Genomic DNA, 25,391 nt, shown 5'->3' with positions numbered 1-25,391 from the left:
ATTAAGTACTCACCCTCATGTCGTTCCAAACCCGTAAGACCTTTGTTCATCTTCGGAACACAAATCCGAGGGTTTCTGAACCACACATAGGCAGCAACGTCATTGCACCTTTCAAGGCCCAGAAAGGTAGTAAAGACATTGAAAGAGTTCATGTGACTACAGTGGTTCAACCTTAATGTTATGAAGCGGCGAAAATGCTTTTTGTGCACAAAAACAATGACTTTATTCAACAATTTCTTCTCTTCCCTGTCAGTCTCCTACACTGTTGACGTAGTATAAACAGTGCAGCGCTTCCAGGTTCTACGTCAGAACGCAGACTCGTTATTGGCCGGGTCCTGCGTCAGCATCAAACGCATACATCGTCCTGCTCATGTGTACAGCGTCGGCCAATACTGAGTCGGCGTTACAGGATTAGTTCACTTCAGAATTAAAATTTCCTGATAATCTACTTTCCCCAATGTCATCCAAGATGTTCATGTCTTTCTTCAGTCGAAAACAAATAAAGGTTTTTAAGGAAAACATTCTAGGATTTTATTTTTTCCATATAACGGACTTCAGCATTTTGAAAGTCCAAAATGCAGCTTCAAAGGGCTCCACCTGATCCCAGACAAAGAATAAGGGTCTTATCTAGCAAAACGATTGGTAATTTTCTTTAAAAAAAATTTTTTTCTTGCTCTATAGCTCTGCTACGCGCTTAACGTAATCATGTTGTAAAGATTCGTAACGTAGGCGGATGTACCAACCCAGCAGCAAGGTAGGGTAGGGCGAAAAATCTCATTTTCTTCTCCAACTTCATAATCGTCCGACATAGTTGTTTTACCTTTTTTTGTAAAGGGCATTTGACTTAGTCTTTGCACATTCACCTATGTCATATGTGATCTTTCTAACATGACTATGTAATGAGTGAAGTCATGGACGTGCATAGAAGAGCTAGTGCAAGATGAGCATTTGTGGTTAAAAAGTATATACATTATATATTATTTCTAATATATACATTTTAGAAAATGACCAATTGTTTTGCTAGACAATACCCTTATTCCTCGGCTGGGATCGTGTAGAGCCCTTTGAAGCTGTATTGAATGGACCTTCAACCCGTTGTATCCCGGTGAATACCACTATATGAAGGAGAAAATGTTTTCCTCAAAAACCTTCAGAAACCCTTGGATTTTATCAATAATATCTTAATTTGTGTTCCGAAGATGAACGAAGGTCTTACGGGTTTTGAACGACATGAGGGTGAGTACATAATGACAGAAATTTCATTTTTGGGTGAACTAACCCATTAAGTATTTGCCCATTTAAATCAAAACAGCACCTTTTTTTTGGCCAGACAGAGGCAGTGTATATATACACACATATATTTGTGCTTTTTCCTCTTTGGTTTTAAAGCCCTGCATAGCTAATAACTTCCTCTCTTCCTTTGGACTTTTAGTGTAATAGTTTCCACATTAGGGTTTATAGCTTGCGTATGTATGCAGACATGCAGCCAAACAACCATTGACACCAGCAGGGACCCTTGTGTCAACTATCCTTTAGGGAGCGCTGGTGGTGTCAAAGATAAACTCAAGCAACAGCTGTAACCTGCTTTGATCCCATTGGTTCATTATGGAATGGGCTGCATAGGAAGAGAATTCAGATTTGCAGAGGGGCAAAAATATTCATAGTCATACATTCATTTGCCAGCAGCAACCTCCCATCAGTGAATATATTTAGCATCTTTAAGAGCAGCGGTTTTCAACTGACTCATGACCCAAAAAAGTTTGTTCTGATTGGAAAAAGAAAGAAAAAATGTAATATCTTGTGGTGTCAACGTCAAAGACGTCAAACTTTCGACGCAAATTCATGTGTCACTTCGCTGGAGCTTCAAAAATTAAACAAATGCAGTATGATCAAGTTGCGTGACATGTCCTCATTCTCAAAAACCGAGAACAATACTGAAGGTAAAAGAAAAGAAAATCCAGACTATATTAAATCCAGATTCATATGCGGTGAGCGAGTTACAGCAAGGAAAGGAGAGGAAAAAAGCAAGAAGGACAGAATGTGAAGCGGGTAAATAGGAGGGTGTGGGTCACACAAAAGTGTCTGAGTTTTATGTGGACATTTGGCCTCAGGTTTACTGGCCAGATACTCTAACTCTGAGCTCAGCCCAAGGCAGATGGCCGGAAGGGATGATGAACAGGTCATCATCTGCATCCGCCACTGATCTGACGCCACATCATACTCTCCAGCTTTCCGCTAAATGAGCACACTGTGTCTTCAGGGCTCCACCTGTGCTTATAGCTGACAAATAGCTCAGGTGTCAGTGAGAACAAATTGTGAAACCATCACACTCTTTTTTGCACTAATAAAGTCTGAAAGTGTCTGGTCTAAACTTATTTAGGGGTCTTGATGATTCAGTGATATCTGACCAACCATTCTTTACATAATGAGTAAAAAAAAACAAACTATTATTACATGAGCAACAGCGACCATTGGCAACACATTTTCAGTGACTTGAAACAATTCAAAGTCAGATGATACTTCCAATAAAAACAGTGGAGCGCACATGATCCAAATCCTGTGCTACTTTAAGTTTGTTACTGTGACCGATTTCATTGTATATATGACTTATTACCGTGATCTCAGTAGTAATTATACATATTCATATGTAAATTGTGGTTCTAGCACGCAAACATTTTTTGTATATTTGCATAAACATAATATACATGATAACACTTTAGAATAATGGTCATTAGTTAACATTAGTTAACTACATTAGTTAACATGAACTAATAATGAACTGCACTTATAAAGCATTTATTTATCTTTGTTAATGTTAATTTCAACATTTACTAATACATTATTAAATCTTGTTAACATTAGTTAATGCACCGTGAACTAACATGAACAAACCATGAACAGCTGTACTTTTATTAACTTATGTTAACAAAAATGAACAAATACAGTAACAAATGAACTGCTCATGGTTAAATCATGTTAGTTAATACATTAACTAATGTTAACTAATGACCATTATTCTAAAGTGTTACCATATACATTATTAACATACTGACACCGTCTAAAATGTACAGATGTAGAAATGTTTACAATCCCTTTTAAGTTCATACAATATTGAATTCATCTGTATATTTAATCAGTGAGATTAATTAAATATGTTAAATCACATTTTTATTGCCTTTGAATAATGGTTTCATTCTATTCTTATTCTATTCTATTCAGAATTCTGAAAATGTTGGGACGTTTTTTAAATTTGAATAAAATGAAAACGAAAAGACTTTCAAATCACATGAGCCAATACTTTATTCATAATAGAACATAGATAACATAACAAATGTTTAAACTGAGAAATGTTACAATTTTATGCACAAAATGAGCTCATTTCAAATTTGATGCCTGTTACAGGTTTCAAAAATAGTTGGGAAGGGAGCATGGTAAAGGTGTACCATCTCCTCTTCTTTTCAAAACAGTTTGAAGACATCTGTGCATCGAGGTTATGAGTTTCTAGAGTTTTGTTGTTGGAATTTGGTCCCATTATTGCCTGATATAGGTTTCCAGCTGCTGAAGAGTTTGTGGTCGTTTTTGATGTATTTTTCTCTATAGGTGAAAGATCTGGACTGTTGGCAGGCCAATTCTGCACCTGGACTCTTCTACAGTGAAGCCATACTGTTGTAATAGCTGCAGCATGTGGTTTTGCATTGTCCTGCTAAAATACACAAGGTTTCCCTCTTCTTTAGCCTGGAGGACACAGCGTCCGTGATTTCTAACAAGAATGTCAAATTTGGTCTCGTCCGACCATAGAACACTTTTCCACTTTGAAATGAACAGTCCATTTTAAATGAGCCTTGGCCCACGGGACATGACGACGCTTCTGGTCCATGTTCACATATGGCTTCCTTTTTGCATGATAGAGCTTTAGTTGGCATCTGCAGATGGCACGGCGGATTATGTTTACTGACAGTGGTTTCTGGAAGTATTCCTGGGCCCATTTAGTAATGTCATTGACACAATCATGCCAATGAGTGATGCAGTGTCATCTGAGGGCCCGAAGACCACGGGCATCCAATAAAGGTCTTCAGCCTTGTCCTTTACGCATAGAGATTTCTCCAGTTTCTCTGAATCTTTTGATGATGTTATGCACTGTAGATGATGAGATTTGCAAAGACTTTGCAATTTGACATTGAGGAACATTGTTTTTAAAGCATTCCACAATCTTTTTACGCACTCTTTCACAGCTCTGCTCATCTTTACTTCTGAGAGACTCTGCCTCTCTAAGACATCCCTTTTATAGCTAATCATGTTACAGACCTGATATCAATTAACTTAATTAGTTGCTAGATGTTCTCCCAGCTGAATCTTTTCAAGATTTGTTTCCCCTGTGCCAACTTGAGACCTGTAGCAGGCATCAAATTTGAAATGAGCTCATTTAGTGTAACATTTCTCAGTTTAAACATTTGTTACGTTATCTGTGTTCTATTGTGAATAAAATATTGGCTCATGTGATTTGAAAGTCTTTTAGTTTTCATTTTATTCAAATTTAAAAAAACGTCCCAACATTTCTGGAATTTGGGTTGTGTAATATTTTATTATTTTATTTTTATTATTATTTTAAATTCTAAAATAAATTTGAGTAGTGATTAGGATTGTGGTCGGGGTGCAGTTAGGGTCTCAAAAATATATTTATAAAAATATATATAGTTAAATGGAAGATTTTTACATTCATAAAGATGTGCATATGCAAATAATTTTATGTTTTACATGCTGTCATTACATCCATATTGTATGCACACATGTTCAGAGTATATATAAACATACCAAAATTTGCAATTTGCATGTGAATACCTATGAATATGAATGAGTTTGAATGTATTTATTTTATTCGGTAAACTAAATTCTTGTCATTCTAAATTTAATTTTTTGCATTGATAATTGTTCGTTAATAATAAATAATTAATTAATCATGATATGAAGTAATATAAACTGATGCACTTTGTATAATATATTCCTTCGTTGTCACAATCGAATGACGTTATTTTTCCTTGAAATCTCATTTGTGATCAGATATTCAAAAGCTTTTCAAATAGCCAGTAATGCGGTGTGATAAAATCGCCGTCAGTGTGAACAAGGCTTGAGACTGAAATACTAATCCCTTTCCAAAAGTACAGCTTATCTTTCCTGTCTCCTGAAAATGTGCCACAAAAGCCCAATCTGATTTAGGAGGATTGAATCGTACCAATTCAGCAGTCTTTCAATTTCGAAAGAAAAAAGAGAGAAAGTCAGGCAGTGTAGAATAACCGAAATAAAGAAAGATACAGAGAGAAGAAAAACTGGGTCTTGATTTCAGTAACTAGCTGAACTCAAGCCAACTCCTCCTTCTCCATTCTGGGTACCTCCATTTGCACATTCAATGCTCTTCCATGCCTGTTACTCAGTACAAATAAACAAGCCTAATACGGATTTGGAAATGCTTTACGTGTGTGTGCGGTTGAGGTTACGGGTCACAGAAAAAGTTTCTTGTTTCAAAAGAAACAAAAGTATGGTGGGTGGAAAGGAGGGGAATGTTTCCACCACGCAAAAAAGCAGCATGAAGTCCACCGAAAGAGTACGCGAGAGGGAGGGAGGGAGGGAGACGCTTTTGTTGTATCCAGAATTCCCTATCTTTACCAGATGACACAGTATGGGAGTCTGCCAATGCCTGTATAGTCCCAGCCTCTCGTCTCCCAACTTTTTTCCCCCTCGTTTTTCTTGTTCCAACTGCTTTTGGACCGCTCCAGACCGGGGGAAGTTCTTCTCCAATTGTCTCATTTGAAAGGGACGAAGAAATCAACCCCTCCCTCTCTCCTTTTCTTCCCTCCCTCCCTTCACTCGTCCTCTCTCTCTCCCTCTCTGTCCTTCTCTCCATCCCCTCCCCCCGTGACAGAGCACACCTGCCTGATCTTGGCTGCAGGCGTCCACACAGTGATCAGCCCTCGGCCTGCCTCGCTGCACATCGGCTCCAGCCCTCTCTGGATTTGCGGATCTTCGTCTGCCGCTCTACGCGCTCCTGTACGTACAGGTAAGATCAACTCACCGCAAGCTTTCCTGTTAACTCCTCTGAGTGCTGAAAAGTATGGATTTTGATTAAGAGAACAGACTGACCGTCTCAAAGAGAGGTTGAAGGTTTGCACTGATGAAATGTGGGTATTACCCCTCGGGAATCTGCGGTTTGGTGGTTTCTGCAGATCATTAAAGCATGGTGCAGAAATGAGGACTTTGCATTGGTTTGACTGTTTGCTTTTAAGTGAAGATTTCAGTGAATTTGATTCATTCTAGATTAAACAATTCAGTGCAATTGAGAAAAGATCCCTAAATGTTTTTACCTTGTTAATAGTTATGGTTGGTTTGCATGTGGATTAAGGTCATGTTTGCATTCTGATTAGAAAACCATCATCTGTATTTCAAGCCAGAAAAGTGCATGCTCATGCAAACTGACTGCCGATGTGATTTTATTTGCTGTTCAGTTTGAGAGTACAGGGCATTTTCTATCTTTTCCAAATTGTGACAAGTATTCCTGCTCTGTGAAATCCCTCACAAACTCACTGTTGTGAAAAAGCCATTAACTTTTCGAGTGCCCTTATTCTCAAGCTGTGAGTCCTGACTTTTCCATCCCAGTTTTTCTTCCTTTTGTGCACCACTTGGCATTTAGAGAGAGTTCATGTAAGGCCTGAAAACACTAGAGGATTTCTAACAGTGCTCTCCTCAGATAGACCTGTCTGGAGAGAAGTTTTGTCCTCTGGCCTCGCTTTGCGTCTGCTTGCCTCCACTCGCTCGAAGTCGCATCCTAAACTCTTTATCCATGGCGTGGAAGCCAAAGTGCCTTGAGCCATATCGGCTGAAAGATAAAAGCACTCAGAAGGAGAAAAAAAGAGATGGAGAGAGTGAGAGTGTGGGACCGGTGTCTCATTAATCTTTTAATGATATAGCTTCCTTCCAATCGTAGGCAAGTTTGACAAGGCACTTCCTGGTAATCCCACCACAAAATTCCCAGCTAACTCAAAACATTCGGAGGGGGGAGAGGAAGAGGTAGCTGAAGGTTTATGGGAATTTAAGTTTTTAGAAGTGGGTAAATTTGTAATCTTGAGATGTCACTGTCTGAACTATCAATTTGTGGGTGTCATATAATGGAACTACACAGTAATAATGAAAAACTTGTTGGGGTTAGGGGTTGGGGCTAGGGTTGGAAAAAATGTTACTTCTCTTTTTTTCATGGCTTATAACTTTCATTAATTGTGAACAGAACCCACGTACACTGTTTGTACCATGACAGGAAACCCTCTCTTCCTCCCTTCAAAGACAACATCCTCAGGCCATGCAATAAATATTCTGTGGAAGCCAAAGGTCTCCATTTGGTGATGTTAGAAAGAGAGAGTCAATAAATGGTAGCCATGCTGGTCAGTGTCTGCTTTCTCGCCTTTTAACCCTTTGAGGAAAAGAAATGGGAGATTTGGACCAAAGTCAAAGCAGTTGCTTATGACAGATGGCTGGGCAGTTGCCATGGAAAGAGGAAGTGAGAGGAAAGAGTGCTTGTATGTAAATAAGTCATTGAAGTAGGATTGACTAAATTTGTTGCCTTAAATCAAGGACATTACAGTCATGGTCATGGACTCAAAGCTTTTTTTCATTCATTTTCTTATGGGCCGAAATAATCAGCCGTCCTTCAGTATATAATTGCTTATTCAACATCTGAATGACTTTTTGTGGCTTTCGTGGTTGGGTCTTTTGAAGAAAAAACATTTTTTTTTGATGGGTTTAACCATGGTTTTGATCTGTGAGAAAGTCTAATTGTGCTCTGGCAGATGCTTTGGAGTTTGGTTTAGTGGTCTGGAACCAGTTTGACCGCAGAGGGCAGAGTGGTCAAAGCCCTTGTATGTTGGTGTAGTCCAGGAGTGCAGTTTGTTGAGCTGAATAATAAGTCCACATATTTCGTTTTTTTATCCTTTTAGCATGATGTCTTTATGTGCTTTTGTTTTGATACATGTCTCATTGGAATGAGCAGATAATTACATTTCTGAAACATTATCTCAGTGTTTGGGGAATTAGTGGTATTTTAGAACTTTTAGTGGATGAATGCTTTCATAAATAAGAGGCTGTTTTCAGGGTGCATCGATAAGATTGGACCGTCTATGTGTGTTTTAAAATGAAGGGAGCACATATGTTTCAAATGTCCTGTAGCCTGTAAATACCTTTCTGTGAGTCATTGCTGAAAGGAGCAGCAGGTCAATGAATCTGTGTGTGTGTGTGTGTGTGAGAGAGAGAGAGAGATAAAGAGAGAGTGAACAAAGAAGAAACTAAGAAAAGTAGAGCTGCATTCTATTTTCTATATGTAACTTAAACCAAATGTATCTGTTGGTCAATATACAAGATACACTGCAAACAATTTTCTTACTCAGTATTTTTTTTCTTGTTTTCCAGTAAAACATCTAAACATTCTTAAATCAAGATACATTTACTTTACTTAATATATTAAGTCTTTTTTTTTTCAATATACACGCATGCAAAAAAAAAAAAAAAAAAAACTATTAAAATTAGTTCTTTAACAACAAGATTTTTTTAAAGAATAAACTCACAAGACATTTTACAGAAAACAATTATCTTAAGTCATTTTGTTAAATTTATCTTAATTTGAAATGGAATGTTTAGACATTTTGCTGGAAAACGAGACAAATACTTGGTAAGATTTATTTGTTTTTGTACTAAAAAGTGTTATATGTCAATACAATTAATTGCAACAGGTAATTAATGTGTACTTACAAGTTGCATGTAGGGTGCATGTTCTACTACACTACTACATAGTAACATCAACATTGTAATCTGCGTTTGCTTACATGACCTCATCTCCACATTATCCAATAAATCACTTATGTTTGGATAAGTCAACCTTTCTAAGACACAATGCAGTCTGAATGATACAGTGCAGAACTATAATTACTGAACAAACTAATGTTACAGTTTTATAACATAAACCACCTGTAGTGTATACAGTATATAAGCTATTTATGTTAGCTGTGGTGTCAGTCTACACTGCCTATATTATGTATTATTATAAGACGTTCTATCAAAACAGGTCCATGTCTTTTGGCCTCTTAAATTTATTTTTGTTTAAGGATGTTTGCATACATCAAGACAAAATATGGTTGATTGAGTGAGAGAAAGAGAAAACTGGAGGTGTCAACCCTCCCTTTTTTCTCTGCAGAAACAAATCAGACCTGCTCTGACACAACCCAGACCTCAAGAAAGACAAGAAGGTAGAGTGAAATCAAGGGCAGAAATGGATCGAGTAAGAGAGAACGTGAGAGTTAAAATGGAAATTTTCCTTTCTCCTCTTGATTATTAAAAGCCCACATTTATAAAACCAGAAACAGGCCAGTGCTGATTCTGGATTCTGTGAAACACTTCAGTTGGATCAGACTGTTGCCCAGCCCGCAAACGGAGAGAAATCAAAGCCGAGGGCCTGTAACAGCCTGGCAGAAGCTGATAGTTAGGCACAGAACTGTGTTTGTGAAAAATCATATCTCAAGTTTATTTCAGCTCAGTCCTGATAATCGTTGTCACATTGAGCCATCTGACACTTTTCCATTGGTTCCTGCTGAGAAGATACAGACATAGCATCCTTCCTGTTGAGTCGATCTTCGGCTGCTTTCTCTTTGATGGGATCTGCGGTTCCATGTAGCGAGTGAATTGAGAAAATTTACCAGGAATACATTTTTCTTACCAGCCATTAAACTGTAGTTTGCATTATTTTTATTTTACATTTTTTAATTATGTATAAAAACATAATGTACAGATAAATGTATAAAAGCAATATATTTTAAAATCTAAAAATATATAGATATTTTTAAAAAAATATTTATATAAATTAAAATCACACATACTGTTATATGGTCACCGTGATTTTTCCAAGTAAGACATGTTCCTGGATCAACATATTTTGTTGATCCTGGAACAGCATTCCTATCTGAAAATTTAGTCCTAACCTTTTTCCAACCCCTAAACCTAACCCTACCCATAACTTATCCCTAAAATCAAAGGGAAATGATAGTTGAATAACACTGTTGTGGAAGCACCTAACTCAGGTTGTAAGCCTAAACTTGATATAAATGGTAAACTTGTCCCTCAAATCTGATTGGTCGATTGAAATGTTGTTCCAAAGATGTTGATCCAGGAACGTGTTGTACTTGGTGAAATCATGTTCACCTGTTCCTAATATTTTGTTTTGGTGGTCGGCACATTAAGTTTTATGTTGAAGTTTCTTATAAGTTACCAATTTATTAGTTTCGCATAACAAGACATTTAGACTAATGGCAGAAGGGCTGGACTCCATTGCAGCTTTAACTGGCCAAGGACCGCCTACATCTGACTGACATGTAAACTAACCAATCACAGTTCGCTTTGTTCCTCGTCATTTTTAGGAGCATGAAAATGAAAAGTAGATGTCCTTATGTTAAGAGACTGCCGTGCATCTAATAAAATATTCATTCAATAACGTTGTCCAAGTTTACTGCAACAAAGTCGCCGCAAACTTCGCATACTTTTGAAAATCCAGTGTTTAGTTGATCCTGATAAGCATGACGGATTTCCTCTTCCATGAGGGGGTTTGGCTTCATGACAGCTTTGTTTCCCATTGAAGAACCCGACACACACGTTTCTGGGAAATCCTGTAGAATTCAACCAATCATATGACGACTACTAAACTCCAGAAGTGTTTCCCATTTTGTGTGCCTTTTGCTTCAGATATTCAGCCAATTGTACACGAACGTGACGTCTGAGACTACAAATTTATTTATTCGCCAAAACCCAAGTACTCCTTTTTTTTGTGATTGCCGCATGTGATTGGCGCTTTGGACCCTGCCTGCACTTTCCCAACAACAGCACGACACCATCAATCTGTCTTGTCTGTTTGCCTGGCTCTCATAGCAGCCTGCGGTTTGTTGACAGGACGCAACTCAAATGCTTCAGCAGCTTCCCATGATCCCCCTTCAAACAAAATCGCTCGTGGTGACAGCCTGTAATGCTCAAAGGGCTTTTCTTTCTGCTGACCAGGTCCTGATGTTCTAAACTCTTACTATGGCATCATTCCTGCTGGGAATACATATAGAAGGGGTTCGTATGGCTTAACTGGTAGAGCATGGCACAAGGCCATGGGTTCAATTCCCAGGGACTCACGTACATAAAACAACCTTGAAAGCACTGTAAATCTATCAAATACTTAAATGTTAAAGGGCAAAGTAATTCTGCAGTGTGTTTGCTCAAAGCGTCTCATTGCCCACTGGGTCAAAGGTAATTAAAGGTGTCGAAGTGGATGGATATAGGCCTGGAAACGTAACATTACATTAAATAGCATGTCTAAATTGAGGTCAGTAAGTTACTGTTTTGAAATGCCATTGAATAAAACTGCAATTTCTTATTGTCTCTCTTGAAACATGGATACTGGTTGTGGTTGAACTGGAGGAACCCTAGAAAATTGTTTCAACATTTTGTCATGTGATGTAAATCACCAGTAACAAGGAATCTGAGGTTGAAGGTCACTTGCCATGCATTTGCCATTAGTGTATAAGACTTGCAGGAGTTTGAAACTTCCGATTAATTTTCTTCAGTTTTTGAAGTTGGTCTTTTGAGATGATTTTTTGGATCTACGCTCTGTTTGCTTGTAAATATTGGCTATAAATAGTGATTATCCATGTTTCCAATTGAAGTCTTTTACGGTTCCAACAATGGAATGTGTTGCCAAATTCATCTTATATAGGTTTGCACTAAGATTAAATGTATGCATCACTGTCTTCTACTGCTTGAGGAATTAGGACAAAGAACCTTTTCCAAAAGGTTGTCGAGGTCAGTTCCTGGGTTTCCAGAGTTTAACAACAGAGGCACCGTGGTTATTCATTGTCCAAGTGACGTGGCCGCCTTGAGGATTTGAACTACTGTAATTATGCTGTATGTTGATTACATGGACCTGAGATGACCCTAGAAAGACAAACTGGGCTCTGGGAGTTACTGTACCTACTTTACAATTTCCTCGTCATTCAACGACATCCAGCTTCTCCTCAGACATATGTTTATGTGCGGGCTCGTGGACAACTTTGTGCACTCTCTCTGAGATGGTTTTATTTTTCCTGACTGAAGGCATGAATGAGTTTGGTCAACTCAGATTAACAGTTTTCATAAATATACTGTGCTGGATTGTCTTTTTAACAGTTTATGGCAGGGGTTTTCAAACTGGGGTCCAGGGACACACGGGGGGCTGCATGGAATATTTGAATCTAACACAATGTTTTTTAATTACTATTTGAAATTATTACCATTTAATTTTGCTTTCATGACATTAATCACAATTCATTTATTCTATTGACAGTTTATTGATTAATTCTATTCTTCAGCATCGTTACTCCAGTCTTTTGTGTCACATGATCCTTTTGAAATCATTCTAATATGCTGATTTGGTGCTCAATAGACATTTATTATTATTTCTTATTTTTTATAATATTTTTCTGTGAACTGCAATACATTTTTTAGAATTCTTCGATGAATAGAAAGTTCAAAAGAACTTAATTTATTTGACAAAATCTTTTGTAACAATGTCTTTGCTGTCGCTTTTGATCAATTTAATGCATCCTTACCGAATAAAAGTAATACTGGCTGAATAAAAGTAAAATTTCTGGCCCCAAACTTTTGAACAATACCATATTTTATGCCAATTTGAAGGGAGTCCCTCTCAAGGAGATCATATTTTAAGGTCCTAGGCAAAACCCCCCTGGTTTACAGCATTTGATTTAATGGTTTCATTCCCTTCATTACAAATACCAGTAGTGATTAAAAAACATTTTTAAGAAGAATGTTTATCTAAATGAATAAAAATACTTTATTTCAACCCCCAAGGTTTTTTTAATGTATTTTATCTCCTTCTTTTTTTATTAAATATATAGTAATGCATTTAGTGATATAAATCTAACCATCAGTCTAACACCATAAAAAGTTATACAGCCATAACCACCAGAGACCTCTAAACTCAAACACGCCTACATTTGACCCCTGACCTCTGCCTAGTTATAACCCACACTGCTAAGTCACATTCATGCACTCTACATCTGTCATTTGACTTTTAACCCCTCACCATCACAGATCCTGAGACACCACCCAGCGTATCACCCCTCACCTTTAACCCCTTCTCTTCTCCATTTTACCTTTCAGGCCTTCATCAGCAACATGAAATCGGCCTGTCTTTCCCTGCTTTTGGTGTCCGTATGCTGGGCTCTTCCCTTCCGTCAGTCTGGCTTCATGGACTTCATGATGGAGGACGAAACGGGCTCAGGAGATGATACTTTGATTGTGACTCGTAGACCACCCATTAAGTTGCCACCTGTGGAAGTTGATCGAGATTTTGTACCTGATGGACTTGTCTGCCCCTTCCGATGCCAGTGCCATCTGCGAGTGTCCCAGTGTTCTGATCTAGGTAAACACTTTATGACACTAGACTAGACTGCTTGATGAAAGCTGCATATGTTTTATGTGATATTTTTTATACCAGTACCACTATGTGGTACCACTTTCTGCCTGGTTTTGGGCAACATGGTAAAATGATCAATGGCAATAACAAACTCGTTGACTTTACGAGTAAATCCAGAGACCGGCCACAGTCTGTTTGCTAACTGTCTGATAGCCTACATAATGTTTATAAAAACTGGAAAGTACTTTCTCTATCTGGAAAACTGTAATTTAATACCCTAGCAACCATCCGGAACACCCAAGCAACTGACTTGCAACACCCTAGCAACCATGCAGAACACTCAAGCATCTGCCTAGCAGAAACCAAGGACAACCTTGCAGCCACCTTACAATGTTCTAGCAACACATTAGAAACCACTAAGAACACCATAGAAACCACCTAGTAATGCCTTAACAACCACCTAGCAACATGCTCAGAACCACCCAAAGCAACCTTGCAAAGCCGTAGAAACCATCTGTCAATTTATCTGATGGTCTATTTGCCTGACTTGTAAAACCTTAAAACTTCAAACTGCCTAGTAACGCCGAAGCAACCACGCAGAACACTCAAACACCTGCCTATAAACCACCCAGCAACACACTAGCAACCACCCTTTACACCATAGAAACCCCCTAGCAATGCCTTAGCAACACCCAAGCAACATACTTGGAGCCACCCAGAACAACATTGTAAAGCCCTAGAAACTGTCTAGCAGTCTATCCGATTGTCCTTCTGTCTATTTGTCTGACCTGCAAAACCTTCAAACTTCAAAGTAGAAACTAGAAACCAGCATAACTCTCAAACACCAGCCTAGCAACCACCCAAGATACCCTTGCAACCACTTTGAAATGCTTAGCAACCACTGAGACTAATGCTGAAACATGCTAGCAAACACTCAGAACACCATAGAAAAGCAACACCTAAGGAACTGCATAGCAGCACATTTGGAACCACCCAGAACAACTTAGCAAAGCCTTAGCAACCACCCAGAACACCCTAGCAACCATCTAGTAATCTCCTGCAAAACATTCAAACTTTGTTTTAAATTATTTTAAACTTTCAAATAAAGGCTTTATCAAGCCAACATCAAAACTTGTCTTTATAAACTAGTCCTGTCAAATCGATTAATCGCAATTAATCGCATCTAACATAAATGTACGTAAATATATAATGTGTGTGTGTATATATATACACACCATGCATAGATACACATATTTACAGACTTTTATGTTAGATGTGATTAATCGCGATTAATCGATTCGACAGGACTAAATAATATATTTCATAACTTTCACTGTTTTCCTTGAATGTGGGTTTTTTTCCTACACCTTATGTCAATTTTTTTTCATGGCATAAACTGTCAAAGGCCAGGCGGCCATAAACAAAATCTCTTTCTTTGTTTGATCTGCCCATTGTTGAGTCACCATCGAATTACTAATGTCACTGTTTCAAAACCACTTTAAATGTTTTCATATGCTGTTAACTGCTCTCACTTCCGTAGACGACTAGGCACTAACCTCCAGACGGCTGCCTCATTTTCCTAATTGAATCCCCAGGCGTCTGTTAATGCTTGAGAAAGTCTGTTCTTTTATAAAGTTACTTCCAAAGATTTCCGCATGTCTTCCTGAAAAAGCTACACTGTCCACCAAATCACTGTGATTTACACAGAAAAGAGTAATAGAAACAAACATATAGTTACAAAGAGTTGACTGATCCTCCTAAATTGTTCTGCGATTGTTTTAACTAAGTTTTATTGTCTTTGTCATAAGATCTCTTTTTATTTCTCCACCCTTCTATCCTGTAATGCAACGTAACTGAAGCACATTGTCTCAGTTAGCACAGCTTTTTCTAACAGGAAATTACTCAGAGGTTTGTTTGATAGGCAGAATGTCTGTTTGGAAAGAAATACTGTTGACCAGGCAAAACGAGAACAGCAATTCTCAGTAAGGGCCAATTCCAGTCTTTCGTAACATTAAGACTCAACTCCAGTTGAAATGGACAGAGAAAGAACGAGAACAAAAATGGGATTGACAACAAGGGCAAATAAGAGAAGACCAAATAGTTGAGGCATCCAGCTCTCATCTGCTCCGCAGCTCTTTTGGCATGAAACAGACCTGGAAAAGAATGGAGGGAGAGGGGATAGGTGTGCCGACAGGGCTGTTCTCCATCTAACTTCACCTCTTTTCAGTGAAATATGTGACCCAGTTTATACAGCTCTGCAGCTGCAGAGAAAACCGCCTGGAAATAATGCCAGGACCCAAGAACAACCAATGGCAAAATTGAGTTTGTTTGTCTAGGAAAGTTTGATTAATTGCCTGTCTGTGTTTTACTTGCTATCCACTTTTTGGTAGCAGTTGATATCAGTTTAGTACATGTATTTCTTTTTAGAAGTGTACATTATTCCTTAGGGACTTTCGCACCGGGTTGTTATAGGAACTAGCGACCAGGGTGGTTCCCCAAGAACTAAATGTTCCCCTAGGGTTATTTTCCTGGTTGCACTCGCACCGCCAGTAGTAACTCTGAAGTGTTGTAAGATGGCTGACAGCGACGTCAACGTTTAAGCCCATCATTCAACAAATTCAACAACTTGAGAATGGAGGACAACATGATCTGAACTGTGTTATTGTTGTGTGTCGTGGGATTCATGATAATGGAGATGGAATGTAGATATATAGGTTAAGCGATGGAAAGAGCAAAAAGGAGAGCTAAGAGACAGCAAGCAGACTATCTAGATAACGTGGTCAATGTTTATATGGTTGTCAATGAATGAATGCGTCAATATCGTAATCACAACTTCACAAGTGGGAAGTAGGAAATTTACGATAGCTCTTGAAGACAGCATAATGCTGTGTTTCAGACATGCACTGAATTTTAAATTTTTCCCACCTCGTTCTTGGAAAAAAAATCCGGAATGCCACTCAAAGCCAGATATTCGACCTGTAAACTCGGGGTACCTCGATCAACCCCAGTGAGATGCCATATTTGTCGTCACTTTCAAGATGTCGGCAAGTCCTGCTTCCAATGAGCATAAGTGTAAAAACAAACTTTAACATTAGATATTAAGTGTATGTAATAATACCTTTTGCTTTTCGTCAGCTGTTTTCAAAGCGATTTTATGTTTTTATTCTGTTTTTGCCATAACTGACACAAAAACACGATATGCTCTCATTGTGTCATGGTGACATCATGTACAATATGATCTCGTTGTGTTGTATCATGTGGTCAGCATGTGAATGTGACATCCAGTTGCCTGGAACTCACTTAAGTCTGAAGTGGGACATTTAATTTGGGATTTTCACACGTCCGACCTCGTCTGGAACGCAGCATTAGACCCTATTCTGAAATAGGAGCTAATTTGGTTCCGCCAAAAGACGTTCCTAACTAGGGCTGCAAGATATATCACATGAGATTGTCACGCGCATTTCACCAGTAAAGCCGGTTCCCTGATTACCGCTAAATCGCCATCACCTGCTTTCAAATGGAGCGGCATTTAATAGACAGAACCGTAGTTCACTGACAAGCCACGCAATATCGCGTTCATTATCGAAGGCGATTCATCTGCGATATGAACGCGATATTGCGTGGCTTGTCAGTGATCTACGCGTGACAATCTCATGCGATATATCGTGCAGCCCTATTCCAAACTAAATTCGCAAAAAAGTGGGTACTTCTGCCACTAGGAACTATGAAAAGGTTCCTCCAGTGCAAAAGACCCTATTTTTTGAGTGTAGAGAGACATGGAAGAGTGACTTACATGATGAAAATCTTGTGGATTAAATGGAATCTCAAGTTTTTATTCTTCTCACCAATAAAACTAGTAGTTAAAAGAAATGAGTTTAGCATCCGTGGGCCTGTTAATGATGGTTTTGTGTTGTTCTCTGCTCTTGATTTTGATTGAGTTGCTGATTTCAGTGGTTAAATAATATTTTTTACCACAAAGAACAGTTTGTTTTTGAATAGTTTAATGTGTTTGTTCCATAAGGGTTGCCAATGAGCTGCACGTCCTGAATATCTTATTGCCATTTGGGTTAAATGTTAAAATGAACCCTGATTGTGCTTTTTTCCCCAAAGATTTTATGATGTTATTATTAGTGCTTTTTGGATTACATACTGATAATATCTTCCATAATAACACACTCTTTGACCTACACTGATTACTGAGGTTTTGGGTGAAATGTAGAAATGAGACTAAACAGAGGAGAATGAAAGGACCATGTGTGAGACATCTCAGCAGCAGTGATATGTCCAACTGTGATCTCTGTGTCCTCTGTCCTGTGGTTATATAATTAACAGGAACATATTCTTAAACTGTTTATACACATGCACTGATGAGGAAACTCACCGCAAAACAAAACCAAACAATGTTTGTGTGAGGTTCTGCCTAAAGAGCTTTTAGAGTTGGTAGAGCAGATATATTTATGTTTATGTATGTGAATGTGTGTTTACCTTATTTTTCCTATGTTTGAAGCAAACGCTATGATATACTGTTAAGTGGACCCAAAAAGCTTTTTGGCTCTTAAAATGTATGAATTTAATTTGTTAATGATGCCAAGTTTCTGAGCAAACTTTTTTTGGGAAATGTTTTGATTCAAACAAAGTGTGTTTGTGCTAAAATAAATGTCATTTGTTTCGATATTTGTGCTATATAATGCAAAGACATTCCTAAATATGTAGCTTGGTTTGCAGCACATTAAATGAAAGCTGTGTCATATTGTCCAATGTTGGCAAAATCAAATTCCCCTTGTGTGGAAAAGTTATGTCAGCTTTTGCTATTGACAGCATCGTACAGCATTTATAATCCTTCCAAGAAAAACTGTGAGATATCTGGCATAACAGCTGTCTATGATCAATTCAATGAACTTTCAGAGCTGTTTCGAAACACTAAAACTTATGTGACCTATCATCATAACTCACTGATATGCTGCACTCCAACCCTTTTTTTCACTGTGTTACTTAAGCTCTGGCCCTTACAATTGATTGGTCCAAAGTCCAACTGCACATTCATCATTCCCCCTCCTATTTTCAATGTTTACAGTGTTTTAGAGTTGTACCTGACGTCTCAGACCTTGTAACTTGTAGTTTATTGATTTAATAATTTAGATTTTGAGATGCATAAAAAATGAATACAAATGAATTAACTCTGTATGCATGATATTATGAGAACGATATATGAGAATTTATTTACATTTAAAACTGTATTTGTCCCTGTTTTAGCCTTGGTCCATGCAGACATTTCTTAGAATTGCTTCTCTTATTACACAAGTAGAATGGTAGATCATAAAAGTTCATAGAAACGTCTATACAGTGACGACTGGAGCTCATCCAAAACCAAGACCAGTTCAGTCCACCATTCACATTCTTTCTGCCATTTAAACATTATCCAGGAATGTAGCTGCTCAATTTAGCACCAGGATTTACTCTTGAAGGATTTTGTTGTTGTTTTTAGTAAATGAGTGTGTTGTGTTGGTGTTGGATCAGGATCCATATGTCTACAGCTGATTCGATTTCAAAGTAGAATCTAGCCATAAAAGCCCAGATCAGCTCATATCCCATTTCATCAGCGTCATTTTTCTTACTACTTGTGTTTTTGTGTCTTTCAGGTCTGAAGAACGTTCCAGAAAAAATTCCACTTGATACCACTCTCCTGGATTTGCAGAACAACAAGATCTCAGAGATCAGAGAAAATGACTTCAAAGGCCTGAAGTTTCTCCAAGTGAGCTATTCAATTACTCTCTCTTTCGCTCGTTCTCTTTTTTTAACCACATTTTCTTTAATTCCCTAAATTGGATCGTAGAAGCAATGACATTTCTCAATCCCCCTTAAAGTCCTCACAGGACAAATCCTATTTCACTCGTTTTAAAACCAATTGGCTCCTCTCATCCTGATAACTGGAAGTGACAGCGTGATATTTTTGCTATGACCCTGAAACCAGCTATTTAATAAAGAGAACATAATGTCCAAATTTTCAAATGAAAGCCATTTGTGAGCCTCGTTTCACATAAAAGAAATTCTACACTAAAAGCAATTCTTTTCCCAAAAACAAATGCTTGAGCAGCACTCCAGAGAAAACACTTGAACGCTGTTTAACTGGGTGCTAAAACTATGCGTTGCAACCACAGCGATCTTTAAAGGCAAATATCTGCTCCTATTTTTCGAAAACACTGCAAAAATTCTCTGGAGATCTTCAGATACACTTTACAGAATAGCGCTTGAGGGAAACTCATGATCCGGAATGTGAAATCCTCTGTGTTTCCAATCCATCCCTTTCCAGAAAACAGCTCTCAGTATGAGAAATGTATCATTCCCAGGTGCACGAGTGTAATGATTCAATTTTGGAGCGGATCCATTGTTCAGCCTCCTGAACTTCAATAAATATACAGCCTCCCATCGAGGGCCCTTTGCTATTTCTCGCTTTCCAAGCTCAACATCCACACGGAGCCTGGATCTGTTAGGCGCCAATGAGAGATGAATGCAAACAGAACAGAAAGTGAGAAAATGGTGCCAAAATGCTATGTGAGCCGTGGCTATTTAATTATCACGGTGAAAATAAATGATTTTTATATGCTGGAATGTTATATAGATTATAGAAAGTAGCTAGTGACCTTTTTATGACTAAATATCAAGGGTGAAAAGAATATTACAGATTTAAACACAAAGACCAAAACATTTTTTTTATTAAACACTAATTTAAACATTGATAACTACTATAATTAAAGTTAAGTTAACTTTAAAGCCACAAAGTTCCTGATTTTTTTTTTTTTCAGACACTCATCCTGGTCAACAATAAGATCACCATTATTCATGCCAAGGCCTTTTCCTCTCTGATCAATCTGGAGAGACTCTACCTGTCCAAGAACCTTCTGAAGGACGTTCCTGCTAACATACCAAAAAGCCTCCAGGAGCTGCGCATTCACGAGAACCAGATTAACAAGATAAAGAAGTCCTCCTTCGCCGGCATGGCCAATGTCATCGTCATGGGTAGGAACTTTTGTCTGTGCTGAGCCTGACTAGACTATTTTACTATTTTATCTTTTTTTTTTTTTTTTTTTTTTTTTAGTAATAAGATGACCATAGATGTCGTTTTACAAACTTATTGCAATTGTGATTTATTCTATAACATTAATTTATTTTACTTGATCAATTTATACTTTATTTTTGGAGTAAAAATTCATTGTTACTCATGGCTTTTTGAATCAACACCTTTTGTTTTCTTGACCCTACATTTATTTTATTTTATTTTATTTTATTTTATTTTATTTTATTTTATTTTATTTTATTTTATTTTATTTTATTTTATTTTATTTTATTTTATTTTATTTTATTTTATTTTATTTTATTTTATTCACTGAAAGGAATAGCACATATATAAATTAAAATATCAATCATCAGTTTTATAAATATTATGTATATGCAGGCTCTGTCTGAGTCTGATTTTTTATTTTATTTTATTTTATTTTATTTTATTTTATTTTATTTTATTTTATTTTATTTTATTTTATTTTATTTTATTTTATTTTATTTTTCCTGCACTGAAAGAGATAACACATATATAAATTAAAACATCAATCATTAGTTTTATAAATATTATGTATATGCAGGCTCGGTCTGAGTCTGATTTTATTTTTTATTTTAGTTTAGTTTAGTTTAGTTTAGTTTAGTTTAGTTTATTATTTTATTTTTCCTGCACTGAAAGAGATAATACATATATAAATTAAAACATCAATCATTAGTTTTATAAATATTATGTATATGCAGGTCTGATTATTTTTTTTATTTTGTTTTACATTATTTTATTTTCAAAGGAAATAGCACAAATAAAAACATCAATCACCATCAAATTAGCAGTGTAAAAATTTTCAAATATTCATTTTCTAGCTGACCGTGAACTAATGCACATTTTGCCTCTGTCCCATTCCAGAGCTTGGCTCTAACCCTCTGAGCAGCTCTGGAGTTGATAATGGTGCTTTTGCTGATCTGAAGAGGGTCTCTTACATTCGAATTGCTGACACCAACATCACTACCATTCCCAAAGGTACAGAATCATCCCTATTGTGAATAATTTCACTTCAATGAATCAATACACATTAATCTGTGTCAAAAATGTCCAGGTCTGCCCAGCTCTCTGTTTGAGCTTCACTTGGATGGAAACAAGATCACCAAAGTGACCGCAGACAGTCTGAAGGGCCTGAAAAACCTGTCCAAGTAAATGCATCTTTCTTCTTAATATATTACTCATTTGTTAGGCAAACAACCAGTTGATTTTCCTGCATGGCAGACCTGAAGAGGCTGGACAGAAACAGCTAAATATGTCTCTGAAAACCTCAGCAAAATCTGACTTGTTTCCAGAACAGAGGAAACAATAATTCAGATTTCGTTAAATGTGTTTAGAATTTGCGTGAGAACAGCTTAGTTGGAGGTGATGGTTGGCTCACGCACCTTGTGAGACTCAAACACCATGACATCATTGCATGGATCAGTTTGCTTTGGATCACACAGAGAAATTAGAACATTCATATTACACAGATTTTCCACTGTACATGCCGAGACTGAATCACAGCCGAGTTCTTATAAAAGGGTATTGACTCTAACACTAACCGCTGTATGCAAAGACGGGAAGATTGTTTTGCTGTTGGTCTCGTAATTCTGATATTTGACGAGGGAAATGAATAATATAGGTAGAATTGTTTCTCCATTTAGCAAAACAGCACTGGGAATGTATGTGTTTTTTTCTTTAGTTTTCACTTTATTATTGTTCATTTTATTTTAGTTTTTCACAGTTTTCTAGTATAAGTTTATGCAGTTTTTAAAGAAATTAATACTTTTATTCAGCAAAGATGCATTAAATTTATCAAAAGTGTTACAAAAGACTTCTATCTTAGATAAATGCTGTTCTTTTGAACTTTCATTAAAAATGTAAAATGATATTCACAAAAATATTAAGCAGCACAACTGTTTTCAACATTGATAATAATAATAAATGTTTCTTGAGCAGCAAATCAGCATATTTGAATGATTTCTGAAGGATCATGTGACACTGAAGACTGGAGTAATGATGCTGAAAATTCAGTTTTGCCATCAGAGAAATAAATTACATTTTAAAATATATTAAAATAGATAATTACATAGAAAGTCATTTTAAATAGTAATAATATTTCACAATATTATACTGTTTTTAGCATTTTCAGTCATCTGACTTCTTTCAAAAACATAAAAAATGCCATCAGTTTTACTTTTAGCTTTCATTTTAATTTTAGTTTTCATTAATAATAATATGACTGTGTGCATTTTCAGGCTTGGTCTAAGCCATAATGAGATCAGCGTGGTGGAGAACGGCTCTCTGGCCAATGTGCCTCACCTGAGGGAACTTCACCTGGACAATAACGCGCTCACTACTGTTCCTACCGGCCTGCCAGAACACAAATACATTCAGGTGAGAGATATCACACAAGTTAACAGCATGAAACCGAAGTTGCCATAGTCTTTTCTTCCCTTGTAAGATCATATATCCAAGTGAAATGGCTTCTAGAACAAGAAAAAAAAGGGAGGGAATTAATTTTATCCATTGGCAGTTGATTGGATGGTTGTGGTTTGCTATTGCTCATATGAGTGACAGGTTGTCCCACCCTCGCTCTAGTAAACACATCATCAGAGATAAGAAAATATGTCGCCCCCAAGAGGAAGGGAGAGTTATTTTGATTAAAGATATATGAGGGTACATGTGTTTTTTAAAAAAATGATGTTTATGCATAAATTCATTCCATTTTGCTTTCATTGTGACTTAAAGTCGCACATCGTCATGCTGTCATTCCCATGAATTACAGGTGATCTACCTTCACGCCAACAAGATTGCTGCTGTGGGAACAGAGGACTTCTGCCCACCCGGCTATAATACAAAGAAGGCCATGTACTCGGGCATTAGCCTGTTCAGTAATCCAGTGCCCTATTGGGAGGTCCAGCCGATCACCTTCCGCTGCGTCTTCGACCGCTCGGCCATTCAACTGGGCAACTACAGGAAGAAATAGAGCGTCCAATCAGACGGCTCAGTCACTGTTTTCATCCCGCCCCTTCCTGTCTGACCTAATCCTTTCAAGCACATAACTTAGTATGAATGTCATATCTCAGTTAACTCGAAATAAACTACAATTCCCTTATCAACATGCACTTTACTGGACAGATGTCACATGATACTTTCAAATAGCCAAATGCATATCAGTATTGTACTGAAAATACATATTGTGTTGCTATAAGTGCAGTTTATAAAAAAGGAAATGTATGATTTTGAGAAGTTTTGCAAAAAAAAAAGAAAGAAAATGAAATAAAGTAAAGCCATGACCACTTAAAATATCCAACAGCGCAAATCGCCCAGCTGAAATGATCTTTTTCGAAGGTCCGTTTTGGATCTTCTGGACCTAAGCCATGTTCTTCTATGTTTTTAGCTGGCCTGTGGAGCGGGCAGCAAGGGGTTAACAATTAACAAAAGCTTGTATGCTAGAATGTACTCAGTTATTACTTTCCATGTAGCGCTACTTCAGATTGTGCTGTTAAAAATTGTTGTTTCTCTCGGTATCAATTGAAATGGGAGAAAACAGGGAGCTGGGCTGTACGAGTTTCTCTTCATCTCAATTCAGATGTTATGGTGACATTTGTGTTCATTAGTTTCCTTGGATCCCGTCTGCTCTGGCCAGGTGAACATAGCGCTTCAAGATGTAGAATAAACTATTGTCATTGCGACGAAAGCGATTCCCCGACGTATACGCATGCTTTTTCTACTCATTGACTGTGGTGTTATGTGTGAGTGTGTATGTGTGTTTCTTTCTTTTTTGTGTTTGTTGATCGTCTGTGTTTCAGTCTGGAAGGATCGGGAGGGTGACGGCGGACATGGACACCTCCTGCTTTCATGAGAGTCATGAATGTCTCTTGTATAGACGCTGTATATAAATGCTGTATAAAAGAATCCTATCAATGCTTTGAAGCACAAGCACTTACAGTAGTTTGGACTTTAATATATCGGCAATAAAGGTAATCCCTTTCTCTCGCTCTCTCTCTCTCTTTCTCTCTCTCTCTGTCCAATGAGGGCTCCGACACAGGTGTCTTGTGTACCAAATAAACAGTCAAATCTCTCACCATGCTTTCTGGGAACTTTCACTGGGTGGTTCAATGGGCACAGGGTTGGTTTTCAGGTAAATTAATTGAATCATACCTCAAAATAACACTTTCTTGGATGGATGCTACAGTCGCAGAAGACCTTGAAAAGCTACGGTAAAAATGTCACGTTTGAGCGCTAGTTCTGGTTTCTTTTCTCTACCAAAACTGTTTAAACTGATGTGTTTGTGTCATTTATGAATTATACAGTCTTTGCTCAAGTTGAAACACTAAGCACAAAATTTTAATATTATAAAAAAGTCAATCCAAGGAACAGAGGTTTCCAGAGCCTTTCATGTGGCTGTTTTATGTTCCAAAGACATAAAATATAAAAGAAATTAAGTTTTATATATAGAGGGGGGGGGGGGGGGGGCAGATTTTGTTTCTCTGATATAGAAATAGCAGTTTTTAAAAATATCAGTTCTAATTGTGAGTCATCTCAGATACACCACTGCAGAAAAAAGGTTTCTGGGTCAACCATAAACAGACTTTATGAAAATTATAAAATAGTCATGAGTCTCTCTAAACACAGGGATTACCTGAGGATGTTAGTTAATAGTAGCCTTTGTGAAGAATATGAAAAGAAAAAAAAAAATTATATAATTTCCTGATTGGATAATGACAGTCTCTAGCCAATATATGCTTATGAAATCAGGCACTTCAAAAGATGGAATGGAAATGCTGAAAATATAAGTGAAGATCATTTTAACCATTAGGTAATTATGAAGGGCAC

At 37.3% G+C, this 25,391-nt stretch overlaps 1 protein-coding gene across 2 annotated transcripts; it reads left to right on the top strand.

Moving 5' to 3' along the window:
• Positions 1 to 5,788: 5,788 nt before the first annotated feature.
• dcn (decorin) lies at positions 5,789 to 24,639 on the top strand. 2 transcript variants are annotated; one of them, XM_048154834.1, is made up of 8 exons: positions 5,789 to 6,042; positions 13,222 to 13,483; positions 19,117 to 19,229; positions 20,281 to 20,494; positions 21,435 to 21,548; positions 21,625 to 21,718; positions 22,808 to 22,946; positions 23,338 to 24,639. In XM_048154834.1, the coding sequence occupies exons 2-8, from the start codon at positions 13,237 to 13,239 to the stop codon at positions 23,536 to 23,538; spliced, it is 1,122 nt and encodes a 373-aa protein (XP_048010791.1). In that variant the 5' UTR covers positions 5,789 to 6,042; positions 13,222 to 13,236; the 3' UTR covers positions 23,539 to 24,639. The 2 variants fall into 2 exon arrangements, with proteins under 2 accessions (XP_048010791.1, XP_048010789.1); XM_048154832.1 differs by having other exon boundaries at positions 5,792 to 6,052.
• Positions 24,640 to 25,391: the final 752 nt, after the last annotated feature.

The sequence above is a fragment of the Megalobrama amblycephala genome, linkage group LG14 (genome assembly GCF_018812025.1).
Source record: "Megalobrama amblycephala isolate DHTTF-2021 linkage group LG14, ASM1881202v1, whole genome shotgun sequence".
In the NCBI taxonomy this organism is placed as follows: Eukaryota; Metazoa; Chordata; class Actinopteri; order Cypriniformes; family Xenocyprididae; genus Megalobrama; species Megalobrama amblycephala.
The sequence above is the reverse complement of the archived record's forward strand: the minus strand, read 5'-3'. Positions and strand labels throughout refer to the sequence as shown.